Genomic DNA, 20,396 nt, shown 5'->3' with positions numbered 1-20,396 from the left:
CTGTCGTCCATTGAGAAAAATGTCATTTTTTTCCCCCAGGATTTATTTACCGAGCGCCGGCCATCGTAGCGCTGGAACGCTGTGGACCTCTGACTGAGCGGCGAGCGTGTGGGGGACGTCCGAGCGTTCGGCGTGAGCCTGGTATCCTGAGCGCAGCTACCTGCGTGTGCTGCTGCTGCACAGGACCGGTGGTACAACGTGTGCAATGATATGTGACCGCATACGGGTCTGTGCAGTAGTGGAGTAGAGGGGGGGACTGTGCAGTGCAGTAATAACAGTCTGTTTGCACAAGTGTGTTCGTGGGGACTGTGTACGATGCTGTTTGTAGAAGTGTGTTCGTGGGGACTGTGTACGATGCTGTTTGCACAAGTGTGTTCATGGGGACTGTGTACGATGCTGTTTGTAGAAGTGTGTTCGTGGGGACTGTGTACGATGCTGTTTGCACAAGTGTGTTCATGGGGACTGTGTACGATGCTGTTTGCACAAGTGTGTTCGTGGGGACTGCGTACGATGCTGTTTGTAGAAGTGTGTTAGTGGGGACTGTGTACGATGCTATTTGTAGAAGTGTGTTAGTGGGGACTGTGTACGATGCTATTTGTAGAAGTGTATTCGTGGGGACTGTGTACGATGCTGTTTGTAGAAGTGTGTTAGGAGGACTGTGTACAGTCTATTTCAAGAAGTGTGTTAGTGGGGACTGTGTGAGGTGCAGTAATAACAGTCTGTTTTAGGGGTGGGCAGTATAAATGGTATAAACAGTATACTGGAAGAAATATGTGCTATTATATGAATTTGGCTATATTGTCTATATCGGAGAATTGATTTTGATGGTTACATGAGAGCGTCAGTGAACAAACCTTTGGTCAGAACACAGGACTGAACAAGAAGGAGTGCCCACTGGCCTGGGGCTACTATGGCATTGGTTCAGGCCAGTTGATTGATTTGTCACTTGCCCAATTGGGCCAGTACCCCAAGTACTTGATAATTTCTGTACTGACGCTTGCTTTTCAATAACGAACAATAGCTTTATTATCAACATTTGTACCAGTGCTTTCTTATAAATAACTAACAGCCATCTTCAATATTTGCTTTAATGTAGGATTCTGCTTTTACATAGAAAAGAGCTAAAACACAGGAAAAATTTGCCGTTTTCCATAAACGTAGATATTCTGAGGATTTTTTTTTTTTTTTTTTTACAAGCGGCGATGATCCAGACTTGAACCACAACAAAATAATTACTCCTGTTTCTTTAAGCCAATTGTATTTTAATCTGACTTTTGTGTTGTTTGTAGATCACAATATTTAAACATGCTCAATCGGTTTGAGATATTTACTCAAATGATAAAACTGATTTACTGAAGTAACATTGAACCAATAATGGTAGCTATCTAGCCAACTTTTGTACTTTACTTATTGCTAGCAAGCTAAATGCGATTATGAGAATGAACTAATTAGATATCAGTGGATCGCCTCCAAATTCAATTCCCAGACAAAGAAGTCATCCATGATTTGGTGGTGGCGATTGACATATTCATATGTAATAAAGGACTACATTTTTTAAACCATTGTTGTAGATTGGGGGTTTGACACTTTTTAATGCAAATAGTCCTGTATAATCTCCTTTAAAAAGTGGTTATATTTATTTTGGCAGCTGGGCCAGTGGCAATATACCTGTTGCCTGTTGCCCTGATGAAAACAACCTTAATGTTGAGCCCTGGAAAAGATATTGTTCACACCGACTGCATCTCTGCTTGCTAACCCTTGTGGTTACTAACCCTGTTAATTTACGCAACATCATTAATAGTCCAATGAAAACACATGGGTGTATGCTTCCCTTTTACACGAAAACAACAATGGTTAATTAATAATAACCAGGGAACATTTACTTTGCAGACAGGTGTTAGTGGGGACTGTGTGCAGTAATAGGAATCTGTTTGCAGACATGTGTTAGTGTTAACTGTGTGCAGTAATAAGAATCTGTTTGCAGACATGCGTTAGTGGAGACTGTGTGCAGTAATAAGAATCTGTTTGCAGATAGGTGTTAGTGGGGACTGTGTGCAGTAATAAGAATCTGTTTGCAGACAGGTGTTAGTGGGGACTGTACAGTGCAGGAATAACAATCTGCAGAAGTGTGTTAGTGAGGACTGTGTGCAGTAATAAGAATCTGTTTGCAGATAGGTGTTAGTGGGGACTGTGTGCAGTAATAAGAATCTGTTTGCAGACAGGTGTTAGTGCAGTGCAGTAATAGCAGTTTGTTAGCAGGAGTGGGTTAGCGCTCTGGCACATTAAAATCAGACAGGCAGGTTAGCGGGCAGGTGCGCGGCGGTGCTGCGGGACCGTGAGCCGACAGGGTGACGCGATCCCCAGGTTTACAGAGAGAGGGGCTTCGCCACGCAGAGCAGGCCCCAAAGTGACTGCCGCTAGTGTAGGGAGGGGAAGAGCAATGCTCCAGCCTGGTACAAAAGCGCGGTGGCCCAGACCCCTCTGGTGTTGGGACGGCTTAGCACAATTTGTGGCTCTTAACCAGTCGCAGCGCTTTTCCGTGGGGGGGCAAAGTCTGTCGTTTAAAAACAACAACAACAACAAAAAAAAAAAACACAATTGATAGGAGGTTCACAAAGGCTGACTCTGCCACCAGTAATGGGGGGGCGGCGTGCGACACAGAGAGCGTTAAAGGGGGCGGCGTTCGAGGGATGAGTGCCTCTGGGCCTCGCAGGGGCGTGAGCCCCCCCATCCGTTTGATGTGTTTTCAACACCCCCCCCCCCTCCTACCCCCCCACCCGCCACCCGCCAACCCCTCCCCACCTCTCTTCTCTTCCCACCAGCCCTCTTTACAGCTGCCCTGTGAGCACTTGTCCGGACTGTTCATTTTGCTCCGGAGCAGAGTGCCCTCGTTAATGTGATTCAAAGGCCCGGATCCGCCATCCAGCTCAATCAATAGCCGTTTCATTTGGCGCCATCTCTCAATGCCTTATAAAGAGAGCCTGAGCGCGCGGGCCCCTCGTTACCGGCGTCCCTCGGGCACCGGAACGCTCCGCGGCTCCTTCGGCCCCCGCGTGCCAGCTGGACTCTAAATCAAAACATTAAATTGTGTATACCTCCCCCGGTTTGTGGGGCCCGAAAAAGCTGGGGGTGCGCGAGGAAAAACAAGAGTGCTTTTCACATTTCCACCCCCACCCCCACCCCCCCCCCCCCCCCCCCCCCCTCGCCCCCCCCCCACCCATCCCCCCCCCCCCACCCCTCGCCCCTCCCCCCCCGACCCTCAATCAATACGGGCGTGTGAAGCCCCGTCACAATAAAGCAATCTCTCCAGGCTCGGCGGCGAAGAGCCGCAGTGTGACACGGACGGACTAAGCGGCCAACACACACACACACACACACACACGCACACACACACACGCACACACGCACACACACACGCACGCGCGCACGCACGCACGCACGCATACACACACACACGCGCACACATGCACACACACACTCACATTAACAGATACACACGCACTCTCTCACACACATACACAGACAGACACACACACACACACACACATATATATACACTTGTATGGCCACCAGAGTGAGGACTCCACACACACACATACACACACACGCATGCGCACACACGCACACTCATGCACATACGCATGAACACACATACACAAAAATACATTGTACACACCCACCCCTGACACATGCATAACCCATATATATATATATATACAAACCTAAACACATACACATTCATATACACACAAACCTCAGTGCATAGTTTTACATACATAGGCTCCATGAGCGTATGAACGTGGTAACATGAGGGCGTGCTCAAGCGTATGCATACGACCAGGGCGTATCACCATGGTCTGTGTAGCTAAGAATGCGGAGTGTTTGCGTTGTGTGTTATTGTTGCATTCGGTTTTATGTGGTGTTGCATCAGCGCTTGTATGTTTTTTTCGGGGTGTGCGCACGCTGTTTGCAGGTGCGCGCGTAGTTCAGCGGGTGCTGCTGACGCCGTTGTGCGCGGACGTGCGTGCGAGGCTTGTTATCCGGCCGGCACAAAGGGAAAAGCGCTGTGACTCACCAGGTGCGTCTCCAGGTAGAGCCGGAGGCTGTCCGTCTCCGCTTTCGGGGGGGTCCAGTTCTCCGTGCTCTCCAGAGCCTCCCTCAGCCAGCGGATGAACTCGTCCAGCTTGCCGACGAACCCCTGCGGAGGAGAGACGAGGGGGACCGCTGTGACCTCTGACCCTGCCGGCGCGTCCGCTCGTTTCAGAGCCCTACCCCTTCCTGTACACATCCGTCTGAGAACGAGCCAGACAATTTCCAAAGTAAACTCTGCCAAAGTAGAAAAAAACCTGCTCCCTACACAGAGAGAAAGTTGAAGCGAGAGAACATCATTACACACGCAACGGGAGCTCCTGATCTTGATCTTAGAGAGCCTCGCTTGTTTGCAGCTCGGTCTGCGGTGTGTGGCTACTGCCATCTGCTGGTAAGAAAGGTCAACTGCGCCGTTTGGCTGAAACCGACTAGAAGGTACAGACAGAGAGAGGGGATTTTCTCTTCTTCAAGGCCATTATTGCACACATGGGTTTCTGGGCATCGTAAGGCTTATGCTCTGTTCTTTATATATGAGATTAGCTATATGGAATACTGGAATGGGCGCGTTTAAATGTATGACATCTCTCAGACAGCCACAGCGCAATATTCTGCACGGGTTTGGGTAAGGCTCTTCAGTGAAGGCATTCATGTAGAAAATACAGTTGATGAGAGGGAAAGAGAAAAAAAAAAAAACTGGCCTGTCTTGAAATATAACAGCTGAACTCCCCATAGTAATCACCGCAATCCAATATATTTAGCATTTTCCACTCCGAATCTCCCCCTCATTATCTGGCGAGCCCGCCGCGGTGATCAAAATCAAAGAAATTGATTTAAATCATCTTCCGTCAGAGCAGGAGCGGAGCGAGCGCCGGGGATGCATTAACTTTTTGGTCCTGACTTCTGAAGCTGGGATAAGGGAGGGAGGGAGAGAGGGAGGGAGGGAGGGGGGAGTGGGAGGGAGGGAGGGGGGAGTGGGAGGAGGGGGGGGGGGGTGTGTGTGGGCGGGGGGGGGAGACCCGGCCCCTAATTTCAAAGGCGCCGTTTTGGCGCGGGTTTGAGGGCCCCTCGCCGTCCCCGAGCCAGGGCCGCGGACGAGCCCTGGATGCGCCGGTTCCCGTGGCGACAGTACAGTGCCCTGTATCAACGGAGGCCGAGGGCACTGCCGTCCGTGGATGTACACCAGATAAAACCCAAATATGTGAGCTGGCACTTATGCCTTAAACGCCCCTCCCACACTGCCCCACGCAGCCGAGCGCGCTCAGTTTACACCAGGGCTGCCCAACCCTGTTCCTGAAGGTCCACTGTCCTGTAGATTTTAATTTCAACCCTGATTTGGCACACCTGATTCTGCTAATTAGCAGCTCAAGATCTCTAGCTGGGACTGACATGCGCTTTGTTATGGTTGGAGTGAAAACCTACACGACAGTGGACCTCCAGGAACAGGGCTGGGCAGCCCTGGTTTTGGCACTCGGAAGCCTCGTCAGCTGACCTGTGACACGGCGCTAAACGAAACAGGATGGAAACGAGACGCTCGGACAGAAAGAAAGGTGTCCAAAAACGTCAGCTGCGAAAGAAAGCTTGGCCAGGCTTCCCCGCGTTTAAAAGGCACGCCACTGTTTTAATTTCTGCTCTGCAGAGCCGGCAAATTAACTCGGTAATAGCAGTGCAAGAGCCGGTCAGGCTAACTCTCTTTTAACGCTAAACTCTAATGCTGCTACGCCGTACCTGCCAAGCAAAGATCACTGGGTCAAAGCCACGCAGTTCCTGCAGTACAGGATGTTCCTGCATCTCTCTCTCATCCGCCTCATAGATAAACCTCTCATCGCAGAGGAGTACGTAGCCTCCGGTCACTGCATTAGCAGAGCTTGTTAGGAACTGTGTTTGCAGGCCTGTATAATGTGAAGAGCCCCTTTTATATTCCCGGAGAAGCGGAGATGGAGAGAAGGAATATGGAGAGGAAGCTCACCGCGTCACACTTGACAAGGCGGCGGAACCTTCAGCTGCCGGAAGTCTGTTGCCATGAGGATAAAGTCATCTCCAGTGGCCCCGTTTCACGCAATCAATCATCCCAGAGCGTGGCGAGTGTCATATCAGGTAAGGCATCTGGCTGGCTGAGCCTGGCCTAACTTCACCCCCCCCCCCCCAATCCGGAAAGGGCAGGGCGGGGCACATTCTCATCTCAGCTCCACACACAGCACATGACTACATTAGATGTGAAGTTGCTCAAGCATTTATAAGACTATATATTTGATTATTTTAATTTATGTACATTGTGACCTGCACTGAGGGTGACCAGTGACCCATCAGTTTCTACAATTGCTTAGTCTTCTTCAGGAAGAATACATTAATCAATTTATCCATTAATATAACTGTGATATAAAAATGATGACATGCACTTGTCATGAACAGAGTTCTATGCCAGCAAGTGTGAAAACACACACCTGGATTCTTGGGATGAAATGGGCTGTACTGTAAATCTGCAATGTAATTCTTTTACCAGGAGGGGGTGCCAATGTAACACTATCAATAGCAGAGGTCAACAAGATAATGGATTCCTGGTGCTCTATAACAGACAAGCTGAATAGTATAAAATATCATGATGACTTTATTTGAGTCCCAGAAATAGCAAATAGCAAAAACATTAACACAAATTTAATGTCTGAATAAGGCATTAAAACAATTAGGACTACTTCTTTGTAGTCACAGGGATCCAGCAATTATATAGTCCCTGCAATTATCAAGTAAGTTTTGACACTGCAACTGCTTAATGATAACCCTACAAATGACCTAACAACCTTGTTCCTGGGGATTTCGAAGATATGAACAGAAGCTTGTGGGTAGCAGAATTTATCAAATTGAAAGAACCCATGGACATACAATTGAAATACATTCATAATTTCATTATAAGAGTAAAATATATTTTTAAACCAGTAAATAGTTTACAAAAATAAATATTCCTGCTGTTATGACCCCGCGCTTTATAAAACAAGCCTTACTTAAAACATGCTTAGAGCCAGGATTGTAAAGTGGAGAGCAGGATTTTATCTCACCACATGGTGGTGGTAGAGGACTTCAACGGGTATTTAATAGACCCTGACCCAGAAGCAGACGGTCTCAATGACACCAGATGTAACTGGATACATTTGATCATCGAAAGATACCAAAAAAGAATGTCTATACACAAGCAAATTCACCAGGCTCAAATCAAATCCTGTCAATGCTGTTCTGAGCCGGGAGACAAGTGTTGAGGATTACTGCACTATCGGCAGCCAACGGGGAGATATCAGCACAAGGAATCAGCCGAGCGCCCACTGTGAATGTAAATACGTTATTTCGAAAAATTCATACGCATACAATCAGCAGGTCTCCGTGAGCTAAAAAGAGATTGAGCTTATCGTGTTTCTGGAGTGTCGCAGTGATTTCGTGTCACACCAAATCATTGACCGCTGTCCACAAAGGAAATGCGGATGTATGAGCTCGATAACATCCAATAACTTACTCGGCGCTCGCGGGAAATTCGTTCGAAATTGAGCATGAGATCCCGGCCCCGCGTGTGCTTCTTTTTGATACAGCGCGCGTAAGATGTGAAAATGAGACTGCTTTTGATGTACCGGCTCGGTGCAAGTCAGTAAGTCTAGTCTGCAGGCAGGTAAATGGTGAGCTCGGATGGGCTGAATCGCCTGTTCTCCACATTATGTTCTAATGCCTACTGTATCTGCTCAGTTAAATACGCGCTTTCATTACAGTACATTACAACGCACGCGTCTCAGCCCATTTAAACTCATTATTTGTCATCTAGGGTGTGTCTGTCACTTTTGAGTTTCATCTCGAAAGATCTCGGATTCTCTTGGCTCTGCTACCCACCTTGGCTACAAAGCTAATCCACACATTTATAATTCTCTGTGTGGAAAATAACACAGAACGTACCTATAAGTATAAACGTGGCGCCTGGTTCTGTTCTGATTTCACCTCTGTGATCCTTATTAAAAGTCCAGAAAATGTTTAATGTCTCAAAATCCCCAAATCTGCCTTTACTAAGAAATACTATTTGAAGCATCTCTCTTGGTCTCCTACTAGTTTAATTTAGCATTTAGTTAAGTAGGAATGCTGTTACTCATGTTTATTGTGGTGGTAATATAACAAATATATACAGTAGCTGGAGTTGCTTTAGTAAGTTATAAAATTAAAATTCTGTTGCGCTCGACAACACTGGTTTTCCAATTTTGCATTGTAATACAATTCTCCTCAAGCCTTTCACTAACATTGAATAGACATCATAGACAAAGACCTTGCAATGAACTATGGGAGCCTGAGGCAAGGGGAATATGGAAATAGCTGAATACACTCTCTTTCAAGATAAAGTTTAAAAGATAGGAGCATCTTATTGACATGCAAATTACTCAACTCATAGAGCGAGAACACCCAAACATGTATAGATGAGTGATTCTGAAATTGTAAAGATGGTGACAAGTATCAAAGATTATAAATGCAGATATACGTACATATATTTTTCATATCAAACAGGAGTGGAATTCTTCCCACCTGCATTATCAGGAGTAATTTATTTAAATGTTTGAAGTGCTACCTTGTCAAGCAGGGCCTTATATCCTACATATATCATTGTCTGCAGAGTAAAAATGTATATTTTTTTATATTTCAGTGAATTCTCTAACTGGGGCTGGTGTTATTGCTTGCTGTGTTATTCTGAACATTTTCAAGAGCTGACATTTAGTTCTTTTACAGTGCTGTAAAATAATAAACACAAGCTTTCTTTAACTTCAAATCTATGCTTTCTGTTATATAACTGTACTATTTTTACTGAGTCCACACTATATCTAAATTCTGAAAGTAGTACTGTACAACCTGAATCTTTTCTCACAGTACACATTAACTTTTGTGCCCTCATGAACACCGTAAACACCAATGCGGATAACCTTAACACCATTTGGCAGCTGCCTCCCTGTTTCTGAATCTTTTTTGAGCAGCTTCCAAATAGCCTATTTCTCCCACATCATTTTAAATCCTCAGAATATTGAAGCAGTGGGTAGAACAACTTTCCCTCATTTATTCACATGAAAGAAACTGTTCTCTCTACAGATACTCAGAAGACTCACTTCTCTCCATCAGAGATGACTCATTCAATGGCCTTCACTTTGTATTGGTTAGTTCCAAAATTTCTGGAATTTTTCTAGATTTTATGGACCAACATAACAGCTGAATTGTTGGTTATCTTCATTTATTTAATTACACATTTGCTTTATGATACCAGTACATTTACAGCCTCCTTAGTAGAATGTTTTCATGTGTGTTCTAAATGTTGGTATATCCGTAACCCATTCAGACAACCTGCAATGTCCATTGCTCTTTGTTCTCCATTGTTTGAAAGTACAGAATATGTGTGCTGAATATTATATTATTTCAATTACGATGCCTTTCTTCCTTCCCTTTACTGCTGGTGAACATGGTGCAAGCCTGCGTATTGCCGAGCCTTACCTCGATCTTGCCCCAGATGTCCTGGTCGTTCTCCTGGTGTTGGATGTCCTCCAGCAGCTGCTGTATGAGGGGCTTGTGCAGGCCGGACGAACCGTCCGTCTCGGGGGACGTGGACAGCCAGGCCGGCCTGCCCCCGGCCTTGGCGGGCTCGCCGGCGTTCCAGTAGGCCTCGTCCTCCGACAGCAGGTCGCTGAGGGGCCCGGACTCGATGCTCTCGTCCAGGGAGGGGGCGATGTCGCTGGAGGAGGTGGGCGAGAAGCGGCCGGGGCCAAAGGGCCTGTCGCAGGCGGGGCCGCGCCGGAAGGCCGGGTCGCCGTCCCAGTCCGAGTGGACCTCGGAGAGCTCCCAGTCGTCCACGTCCTGGATGGGCTCCTCGGAGGGCCGGTGGGGGAGGGCCTGGGCCATGGTCTCCAGCCTCAGGGCCAGCATCTCCGTCTTCCTCAGCTGGGACGGGAGCGCCAGGTACTCGTCCGAACCGTACCAGCGCTCCTCCTTGGAGCTCATCCTGCTGCTCCCGCTAGGGGACAGCCTGGACCCCTCCTCCTCCAGGATCGGGGCGCCCGCGGTCTGGGGGGGGTCGGCCGGCTCGGGGTCCCCTGCCGGAGGGACGGGGGACCGGGCGGGGGGCTGCGCGGCCGAGGGCGGGGGGCTCGCACCCTCCCCGCCCCTCCGCCCGCCTGTCGGGGGTCCGGGGGCGGGGTCGGCGCCCTGGCCCGCCTCCGAGGAGCTCCTCTTCAGGGGGGCGGGGTCGCCGCTCGTCGGCCCGCCCCTGCCCTGGGGGCCGCTGAGGCTGTCGTACGATTGGCTGACGGCGCTTGGGTAGACCGAGGTCAGCTCCAGCCAGAACTTGGAGCGGTCGGGGGGGTCCAGCAGGGACGGGGTGCTCCGGCTGATGTCGGCCTGGAACCGGAGCGAGGAGAGGGGCGGGACCCTCTTGAGGACGGATTCGCTGTCGTCCCGGGACGCGCCCTCCGGGTACATGGCCTTTTTGGGCAGGGACGGCTGGGAGGGGGACGCGTCGGCGCGGTCGGCGCGGTCGCGGAGGGGCCGCTTGGAGAGGGCGCTCTCGCCCTGCGGGGCCTCGAGGTGCGCGGCGGCGGGCGAGGCGGGCGAGCTGTCGGGCGAGTCTAAGGGGTCCTCGGGGGTCTGTTCGACGGCGGGGCTCTCCCCGTCGGGGGACCCCTGGCTGTGCTGGGAGGACAGGCGCTCGGCGGCGACCGTCAGCAGCCCCACGCTCTGGATGAGCTCGGGGAAGTCCTGCTCCAGCTCGGGGTAGCAGCTGCGCGTCTCCTGGCCCCTGACCTGGCCCTCCGGATCGTCGCCGGGGCTGTAGTCGCTCAGCTCAAACGCGGTGATGCCGCAGTCCAGGGAGAAGTAGTCCTGGCTGCACTTGATGGTCAGCTGACCCGAGTCGTCGACCTCTGTCAGAGCGTCCAGCCGGGCCTGGGGAAGGGGAGGGGGGAGGGGGCAGGGGGCAGGGGGCAAGGGGTGGGTGAAAAATAATATCTAAATAATACAAAATTCACACTCACATTCCCTCCATTTCCACAGAAAAAAAAACATCATGCCTATGAGAAAATTAGACATTAGTACAAAGGTTAACAGTCGTAAATAGTCCACAATTTATAATGTGAATTCAGGATGCCCATCTAATTATTGCAGAACTTCAAGCAAGCAATGTAACAGTGTAAAAAAAACACAATGCCATACTATCCTTGTACTGTAATTACAATTATATGATTGTAAATACAATTTTACGGTTCATTTATGATTAAGGTCTGAATCGCGGATGAAGATTATTCCAATAATCTTGCGTAATTAGATTCACAATGCACTTGTGTTCCAAATCCCATAATTATAAACACGATGTGGCTGGCATACAGATGCGGTGACACATTAGTCATTTAATTCACCGCATAGGTTACAGAAATGTCAGTGTAAGACCAACATAATTAACAGTACGGCTGTTAAAACAAATGAAGCAAATAATGCTAAATTATATTCTGTCTGAGATTGTAATGATTTATAAACCAAAAATGACCTTGACCTTGCACACAACATCCCGACGTTGCCCTTTCTGTTTAAGAAAAACACAAACATATCTAAGGCAGTGAGTGCTGCTGATCTCTGGAGACACTAGGGGGACAACGCCTGTTTTCATTAATGAGACGGCTGTATTTCTGTGTACACATACATGTGTCTGTGTGTTTGAATGTGTGTGAGTGAGTGTGTTTGGGGGGGGGGGGGGTTCTGGCTCCTGGTCACATGGTTATGATTCACACTTCCAGCAGGGGTGTAAAGGAGGGGCTTCCGCTGCAGTGCTAACCTTGAGCAGGGTGCTTCATTCCAGCACAAACTGGCCTACACTGTAAGTCATGCAGGGCTGCCATCACAGTGCAATGTAGAGAAGGGCACAATTTCAGAGCGCTGTATTGACATCACCGCTACAGGTTTGTACCGTACATTGCTTCAGTAAATAACCATAAATGGAGGCAAAATGCATAAGGTAAGTACGTAAATAATGATGACACTGATTAGAGTGTTATCCGAGTAAGTATGCTGGCGTGAAAATCAGCGGAGAGAAGAACAGGACGGCGCTTCCGTCGGATGCAGTGAGAGTGCTGGAGGGCTCTGTGAGGGAGACTACGCTATTTCCAGCTCTCAACGCCCACGAGCTTAAACAGGCGAGAAGACGACCGCCATTTGACTCGATTTATATAACGCAACCCAAATAAAATAAACAAGATGTGCAGCTGTGGTGGAGAGATTTTCTCAGGGAAGCAAGCGACGATAACGACCTGTAGCATTCTGTCAGCGTTGCTGAGATACGGATGGTTGGGCGGCTTGGCTAGCAAAAAGCTTGAGGGTAGGTCAGTTCGGAGAACAGCAGAGTGAGAGAGCATACAGCTCACACTGTAACTGACATTCAGGAAACAGGCAAAATATGTTTCTAATATCAAAGCTTTCTGTGAGCTCATACACTCCATACTAAGGGGGATAACATGCAAATTGCTTCCTGAAAGATTTGAAACACATTCATCTGCGAGCCATTGTTAAGAGTGAGACGATTTTGGAGAAAAAAAAGCAAGAGACAGAAGAAAATGAGAGTGGTAGAGGGAAAGAGAACGAGAGAGAGAGAGAGAGGGACAGAGAGCAAGAGAGAAGGAAGGAGAAGGGGAGGGGGAAGAGAGACAGAGAGAGAGACCGGAAAGAAACCCCACAGGGTCTGGGATCAGCTCCTGCTGCATGTTGTTTACAAGATGCAGCCATTAAAGCGATTAAATCACTCATTAGCGTGTTAATTTCGGGAGAGCGGTTGGAGGACGCCTTCGCAGCCGGGCCGCGGTTCGCCGCCCTCACGTGTCCAAACAGCGCCAAGGGCAACCGACGCAGCCCCGGCTTCCGTCTTCATTAGACCCCCGCTAAACAGCGAGGGGCGGGAGAGACGCGTCCGCCGTCAGCCATTCCGTGCCGATTTTCCACCCCCGCCTAATTTAATGCCGGCTTCCTGCCTCGGTGTTCTGTTCAAAAACACGGGAGCTCGGACACTGTTACCGATTGTATTATCTGAATGTGCGTTTTTACCCTGTGCCTCTTTTGCTTGAGTGATCTACCATCGTAAATCCCTAGAGACTGCAATTATTGCAAAAAAGCTAGAATTTATTTAATAACCAAATGGCTTCAATCAGGATGACATATCTTTTTTTTGATATCTTACAACAGGAATTGTAGAAGTGTGATGAAAAAAATGCATACATTTAAATAATAATATACAGCACATAATTCTAGCACGTAAAGATTTACTGTAGCATGTAAATGGCTTGTAAAGATGATGAGGGCCTGCTTATTCCTCTCAGTAACTCCCCCTAGTGGCTGAATGAGCTACTTACCATGATCAGGAGAGCACAGTGACTCACCAGCTTCCATCATCAGCAAGACTCAGCTGAACTTGAGATAAGGAGTACCTTGTGCAGCTCTAATTCAGTTCTCTGGTCTAGTGGTTTAAATTACCGTTTAAATTACCCTCTAAGTAAACCATGATTTAAGGTCCTTATTTCAGGTTCTGTTTAATTCATTTCTTATTGTCGTATGCATATGCTAAATTAGCTACTGCTATGGCAAATACTACTAAATAATAATAATAATACTAAAAATGATATTGTGTGTGTGTGTGTGCATGCCCGTGTGTATGTGGGTGTATGCTTGCACGCACATGTGTGTGTATGTGTATGCGTGTGTGCATGTGTGCATACCGGGGTGGATGCATATGTGTGTTAGTGTATGTACGTGTGTGGTGCATGTATGTGTGTGTATGCTTGTGCGTGGGTGTGTATGTATATGTGTATGTGTGTGAGTATGTGTATTTGTGTGTGAGAGAGAGTCTGTGTCCATGCGCACGTGTGTGTACGTATGTGTGTATTATGTGTATGTGTGTGGTAGAGATAGAGAGAGAGACAGTGTGTGTGTGTGCAGGCTCACCTGGTCATGGTCCTGGGAGAAGGCCTGCAGGATGTGTGTGTGAGAGACAGAGTGTGTGTGTGTGTGTGTGTGCAGGCTCACCTGGTCGTGGTCCTGGGAGAAGGCCTGCAGTATGTGTGTGTGAGAGACAGAGAGAGAGTGTGTGTGTGTGTGTGTGTGTGTGTGTGTGCAGGCTCACCTGGTCGTGGTCCTGGGAGAAGGCCTGCAGTATGTGTGTGTGAGAGACAGAGAGAGAGTGTGTGTGTGTGTGCAGGCTCACCTGGTCGTGGTCCTGGGAGAAGGCCTGCAGTATGTGTGTGTGAGAGACAGAGAGAGTGTGTGTGTGTGCAGGCTCACCTGGTCGTGGTCCTGGGAGAAGGCCTGCAGGATGTGTGTGTGAGAGACAGAGAGAGTGTGTGTGTGTGTGTGTGCAGGCTCACCTGGTCGTGGTCCTGGGAGAAGGCCTGCAGGATGTGTGTGTGAAAGACAGAGAGAGTGTGTGTGTGTGTGCAGGCTCACCTGGTCGTGGTCCTGGGAGAAGGCCTGCAGTATGTGTGTGTGAGAGACAGAGAGAGAGTGTGTGTGTGTGTGTGTGTGTGTGCGCAGGCTCACCTGGTCGTGGTCCTGGGAGAAGGCCTGCAGTATGTGTGTGTGAGAGACAGAGAGAGAGTGTGTGTGTGTGTGCAGGCTCACCTGGTCGTGGTCCTGGGAGAAGGCCTGCAGTATGTGTGTGTGAGAGACAGAGAGTGTGTGTGTGTGTGTGTGTGTGTGTGTGTGTGCGCAGGCTCACCTGGTCGTGGTCCTGGGAGAAGGCCTGCAGTATGTGTGTGTGAGAGACAGAGAGAGAGTGTGTGTGTGTGTGTGTGTGTGCAGGCTCACCTGGTCGTGGTCCTGGGAGAAGGCCTGCAGGATGTGTGTGTGAGAGACAGAGAGAGAGTGTGTGTGTGTGTGTGTGTGCAGGCTCACCTGGTCGTGGTCCTGGGAGAAGGCCTGCAGGATGTGTGTGTGAGAGACAGAGAGTGTGTGTGTGTGTGTGTGTGTGTGTGTGTGCGCAGGCTCACCTGGTCGTGGTCCTGGGAGAAGGCCTGCAGTATGTGTGTGTGAGAGACAGAGTGTGTGTGTGTGTGTGTGTGTGTGTGTGTGTGTGCGCAGGCTCACCTGGTCGTGGTCCTGGGAGAAGGCCTGCAGTATGTGTGTGTGAGAGACAGAGAGAGAGAGTGTGTGTGTGTGCAGGCTCACCTGGTCGTGGTCCTGGGAGAAGGCCTGCAGGATGTGTGTCTGTCGGGTGTAGTTGCCGTTGGAGTCCTGCAGCCCCTGCAGCAGACGCTCCCGCAGCACCAGCACGGACACGCGCAGCTGGTGCCAGAGCAGCTGCACCGTGCGGATGTCCACGATGATGTTCACCGAGTAGGAGAGCAGCTTCAGGGAGAACTCCGTCTCCAGCAGGGCGTGGATCTGCTCCACGTGGTCCGAGATGTCCTCACAGATGTCCTACGCGCAGACGGAGAGGAAGAGAGATGTGAGACACAGGACCAATGGACACACAGATATCAGAACCCCAAAACCAACAAACACAGATATCAGGACCCCAAAACCAACGGATACGCAGAGATCAGGACCCTAAAACCAACGGACACACAGATATCAGGACCTCAAAACCAACAGACACACAGATATCAGGACCCCAAAGCAAACACAGATACCCCAAAACCAACAGACGTCCAGAGATCAGGGCCCCAAAACCAAACCAGTCTGGCGGCGGTCACGACTGCACCTTTTTTCCCAGATTTGAGGACCAGCTGGCTGGTTAACAACAATATTTCTTGCATGTAATACAGAGTGTTTGTGTACTGTGCTTAGTGTTTAAAAGATGACAAACAAAATTTCCATTAAGGAACAAAACATTTTTAAGAAGGCTACACATTTTCAGTCTCTCAGGATTGCAGAGAGGGACTAAAAATAATGACAATTCAATTCAACAAAAGTGAGAATTCTTCCATTACAATATCTACAGCAAAACCACCAAACAAAATTTTTTCAAAGCTGAATCCCAGTTTCATAAATTCAATGAGTTAATCCGATGAGTCAAATAGCACAAGCAAAATAATTACACCACACTGTAACAACAAATTGCCAGCTGAGGTACTGATGTAGAAGTGCAAAAATAAACTTCAACACTACAAGGCAGGGCCCCAGGCATTACACACGAGACATACAAACAGAAGCCTGTCACCCTGCTCGCAATTTAAATAATCTGTCAACAAAATTCAAACTCTTTTCAAATACAAGATACAAGATAAGAGAAAATAAACTGCTGCAGTAAGGCAGAAGAAGAACACAGTACCACTCTGTGTGAAGCTGTGTGTAATTCCCACAGCCAGAAACTGTTACAACAATTAAGCACATTTCGTTACTGCTGTCTGTTGCTGTGACAGCGTCTCAGAGGACCTCTTCGTGTGTGGCTGTGGAGGCATTATTGGGTCTTGTGTTCTGCAGTAGGAATGCATGAAGAGCAACAGCTTGAGAAACTTGTTAGACTTCAGTCTGTGTCAGCCAGCATTATTAACAATAAAAAGACAAGCCAGTTGGGTGGAAGTTGCCAAAGTCTAATACAGCCTCAGCCTCCTAAATCCAGTCCCTCACGACCAATAGCATCCGCATGTCAGCCTACCCGTCCAGTTGCTTGAGTGCTTGCAGTTGAGTTCAGTAATGCTTGATGCTCTAAATATGCAGATAACAGACATTCGTGTCTGATAAACCTGGGGTTTAGCTTTAAGTACCTTTGGCACTGCTACGGAAACAGAGAAGGGTTACTTACAGATACGCGATGTAAAATAAAAACAAAAAATGATCACATTCTCTCTCTCCTCTCTCTCTGCTCTCGCTCTCTGTGCCTCTTTCTCCCCCTCTCTCTACCCCTACCCTCTCTGTCTCTGTCTCTGTCTCTGTCTCTCCCTCTCTCTCCCTTTCTCTCTCTCCCTCTCTCTCTCTCTCCCTCTCACTCTCTCTCTCTCTCTCTCCCTCCCTCTCTCCATCTCTCTCTCCCCCTCTCTCTCTCTCTCTCTCTCTCTCTCTCTCTCTCTCTCTCTCTCTCTCTCTCTCTCTCTCTCTCTCTCTCTCTCTCTCTCTCTCTCTCTCTCTCTCTCTCTCTCTCTCTCTCTCTCTCTCTCTCTCTCTCTCTTGCTGTCTCTCTATCTCTCTCTCTCACACACACACACACGTCACACCAAATCAGTGTGGGCAAATGCTGAAACTGAAAACATTAGTGACATTCGCTGTATCACGGATGCATCAGCACATTAAAAATATGCCGCGCGCTCTCTCTCTCTCTTACCTTGTTTTCCTCTTCATGCAACACATCTAACACTCAGAATAGCAACATCACGTTGTCCTCTCAAAACTACACCGCAGCTGCTTAACACTGCCGCAAAACACACAGAGCCTCTCCTGATTCGCCGGTCCCGTAGACCGCGTCTGTAAATTTGCCGGGAGACTCGCTTGTCAGATTGTCTTTCGAGCGAGCCTTAACGTCCTGCCCGGAGGAGCATACTTCCGTAGGCGCTCTACCCTTCACTCGCCTTTCCCTCCTCGCCCCTGAAAGGCTGTCATTGCAGAGGACGCGGCTAATACGCGGCAAAGCCAGAACGTGTGGAAGCAGAACAACAAGAGAGCCGGGAGACGTTAGGTCATCCGACCGTAAGGACGCTCTGATTCATCTTCACATGGGGCGAAGACACGCCGATGGGACTAAACGAAAACACGAAGCTGGCCAAAGTTTGTGCACAGGGAGCTCACGAGTGGCTGACTGTAAATGGCTGTGCACAGGTTCCTCATAGGAAACCACTACAGCAGGTGGCTCACGGGACCTTCTGCACTCAGGAGTAGGAAGACAAAGGGAGCTGTTAAAAGTTTCTGATGTTTTTATTTAGGGAAATGCCCCATGCATTTGAAAAGTCCACATTAAACTGCATGTCCACTATCCCTCTGCAATCAGCACAATGCAAGTCACTGCAAAGCATGTCTTTAGGATATCTGCACCAATGCAAAGCAAGTAGTAAGTACATGTACAGTAAGTTACACAAGCTGGGGTGCTGTACACAAGGGAGGAGAAAATTTGAACGATTCCAAGGGCCCTGACTGACGGTGGCCCTCAAAAAATATGAGAAAACTGGATTTTCTGGTTAATGGGACCCAACGTGAAAACTTCTCACGGGCCCCAAAATCCCTGGTGGCACCCGTGCACACAAGTCTATTATGCATATGGAGTCTGTGCAACGCAACGTAACACTGAAGCATCGTAAAAACAACACTGGGGCCGGAGGGAACTGGTCAGCATGTCTCAACAGCTGAGCTGACCAACCATCCACAGCTGCTAGCTTCTGTTGCAAGGGTGTGTCCTGGAGGAGACAGCGGGAGCAGAACGGAGAAGCATGCGCTTTCGCCCGTACGTCCACAGTAACTGGGGTATATTTTTGGAATTGACTTCACTATCACTGAAATGCCATATTCCCTTGCGGTTATCTACTTAATCATTCATTTATATATAGCATAGCACTTTGACCGCATTGCAAATACTCCTTAAAGGTATGAAATAATTTGGTACAGCGTGCCTCATGAGTTGGTCATATAGCACCTTGAGATTTTTAAATTCTACGCGTGTTTTAAATACGATAACCAGTAATGTAATAAATATTAAATCAAGGAAAAATATACAGTACTTGGGTAGATGTACCCAGAGATATATAATGCTCTCCTTCACAGAACTGCATGGTTTATTTTTGGCACACGAGGCCAGCTGATTTAATTTTAGCATACTGTACTTAATTACTTCATCCCGGATTCACTTCGTGGTGTTTTTCGAGCCGGATGTCGACATACGAATCGCAAGTAGTTTTCCAACGTGCTCCTACGAATCAACACGCAACTTGCATTAACTAGCACAGACAGGGGCTAGTTAATGCAATTTTTGCTCGTTCACTCTATTGAAAAGCTTGGATGAAAGGCATCTAGGATCACCACTCAGAGAAGAGGGGTCAGCTTCTGGGCTCAGAAGACATTGATCGAAATCCTTGATCATGGACTGAAACCTGCGCTTGATACACATCATAAAACGCACTGTATCAAGTGCTAATTTTTTGACCGGGGGGTCTCTTTTAAGCCCAGGACTCAGCCAACATGAAGGATGGTGATAATATTGCCGGAGAGAAACCCAAGCTGCCACAGAGCTAATTTGGGTCCTGATTAACAGGATCATAGGGCTTTCCCCCACCTCCTGCGGAACAGGGCCGCCAGTAGGGCGGAGACGAGGGTTCCAACTCCGGGGCGGCTTATTTCGGATGCTGTCGGGCCGACAGTGGACACCGGAGCCCCTCCGCTCTGGAAAAAGGGGCTCGCTGTACCCCTCCTCAGGACTACATGACGCCCTCTCTAAATCTTGCATCACCTTCCCCCGGGGGCTGGTCTCTGTGCAGAAGCAGGCCAGTTCAGCCTCTTCCACCGTGACTTAACCCAGGGCTGCCCATCCCTGTTCCTGGAGATCTGTTGTCCAGTAGGTTTTCCACTCCAACCCTAGCAAAGCACACGTCATTCAACAGCTGGAGATCTCATTGAGCTGCTGATTAGTAGAGTCAGGTGTGCCAAGGGTTGAAATAAAAACCCAGCGGATGGTAATTGTCCAGGAACAGGGCTGGGGAGCCCAGACTTAAACAGATTCAAATCCTCCGAATGCCCCTTCCCCACTCTTTTAGTCTAGCTACGGTGCTATCGGGGTAAAGCAAGCATGCTTGAGCATGAGGGACTCAGTGGGGAGTCCGAGGCTGGCAACCCAGCGGCGAAAGATGGCTCCACTTATTTGAAGCAGCCCCCCGTTACGTTTAAGGGAAGCTCAGCCGCTTTCACGTTTCATTAGCCGGTCTCACTAGCCTCATCTTTCACCAGCGGCGCGGGTTAACGGTTGGTTGGGCCGCGCGGTTTTACCGTTTCCAGCCGCGGCCCGAGAAATATCATTCTGAACCGGCCATGCATGTGGCTATCGCGCGATAAACGCGATTCCATTTTTAAAATACCTTAAAACACCTTTGGACTTTATTTAGTGTTGATTTAAGCCAGCCCTGCTCGGAGAATAGCGATGAGCGTTTGGCTGAGCAGTAATTGTGCTCTCCCCTGCTGGGTGACAGTGATTCAGGGACACTGGGCTGGGGATCAGCTGTTGCGTTTCCTCAGCAGATGCTACCTTCCCATCCCCCTGAAGATGTGGAAACAGGAGGAAAACATGAAAGGAAGAAAGGGAAAGTGATCGCTCTGGCGTCCCCCTTTCTTACTACAAGTCAGTAGCATCTACTCTGAAGCCTTCTATA

General features: G+C 48.8%; 1 protein-coding gene across 1 annotated transcript in view; it reads right to left on the bottom strand.

Moving 5' to 3' along the window:
* The window catches only part of akap6 (A kinase (PRKA) anchor protein 6), a 161,663-nt gene that overhangs the window by 97,045 nt on the left and 44,222 nt on the right, over nucleotides 1-20,396 (bottom strand). The window contains exons 3-5 of the mRNA XM_035383451.1: nucleotides 15,280-15,531; nucleotides 9,583-11,025; nucleotides 4,076-4,198 (exon numbers count right to left, since the gene is read on the bottom strand). Of these exons, the coding sequence (XP_035239342.1) occupies nucleotides 4,076-4,198; nucleotides 9,583-11,025; nucleotides 15,280-15,531 (1,818 nt within the window). The remainder of the gene's footprint in view (nucleotides 1-4,075; nucleotides 4,199-9,582; nucleotides 11,026-15,279; nucleotides 15,532-20,396) is intronic.

This window comes from Anguilla anguilla, chromosome 1 (genome assembly GCF_013347855.1).
Source record: "Anguilla anguilla isolate fAngAng1 chromosome 1, fAngAng1.pri, whole genome shotgun sequence".
Taxonomy (NCBI): domain Eukaryota; kingdom Metazoa; phylum Chordata; class Actinopteri; order Anguilliformes; family Anguillidae; genus Anguilla; species Anguilla anguilla.
Note: the sequence above shows the minus strand (reverse complement) of the source record. Positions and strands in the feature narration are given on the sequence as shown.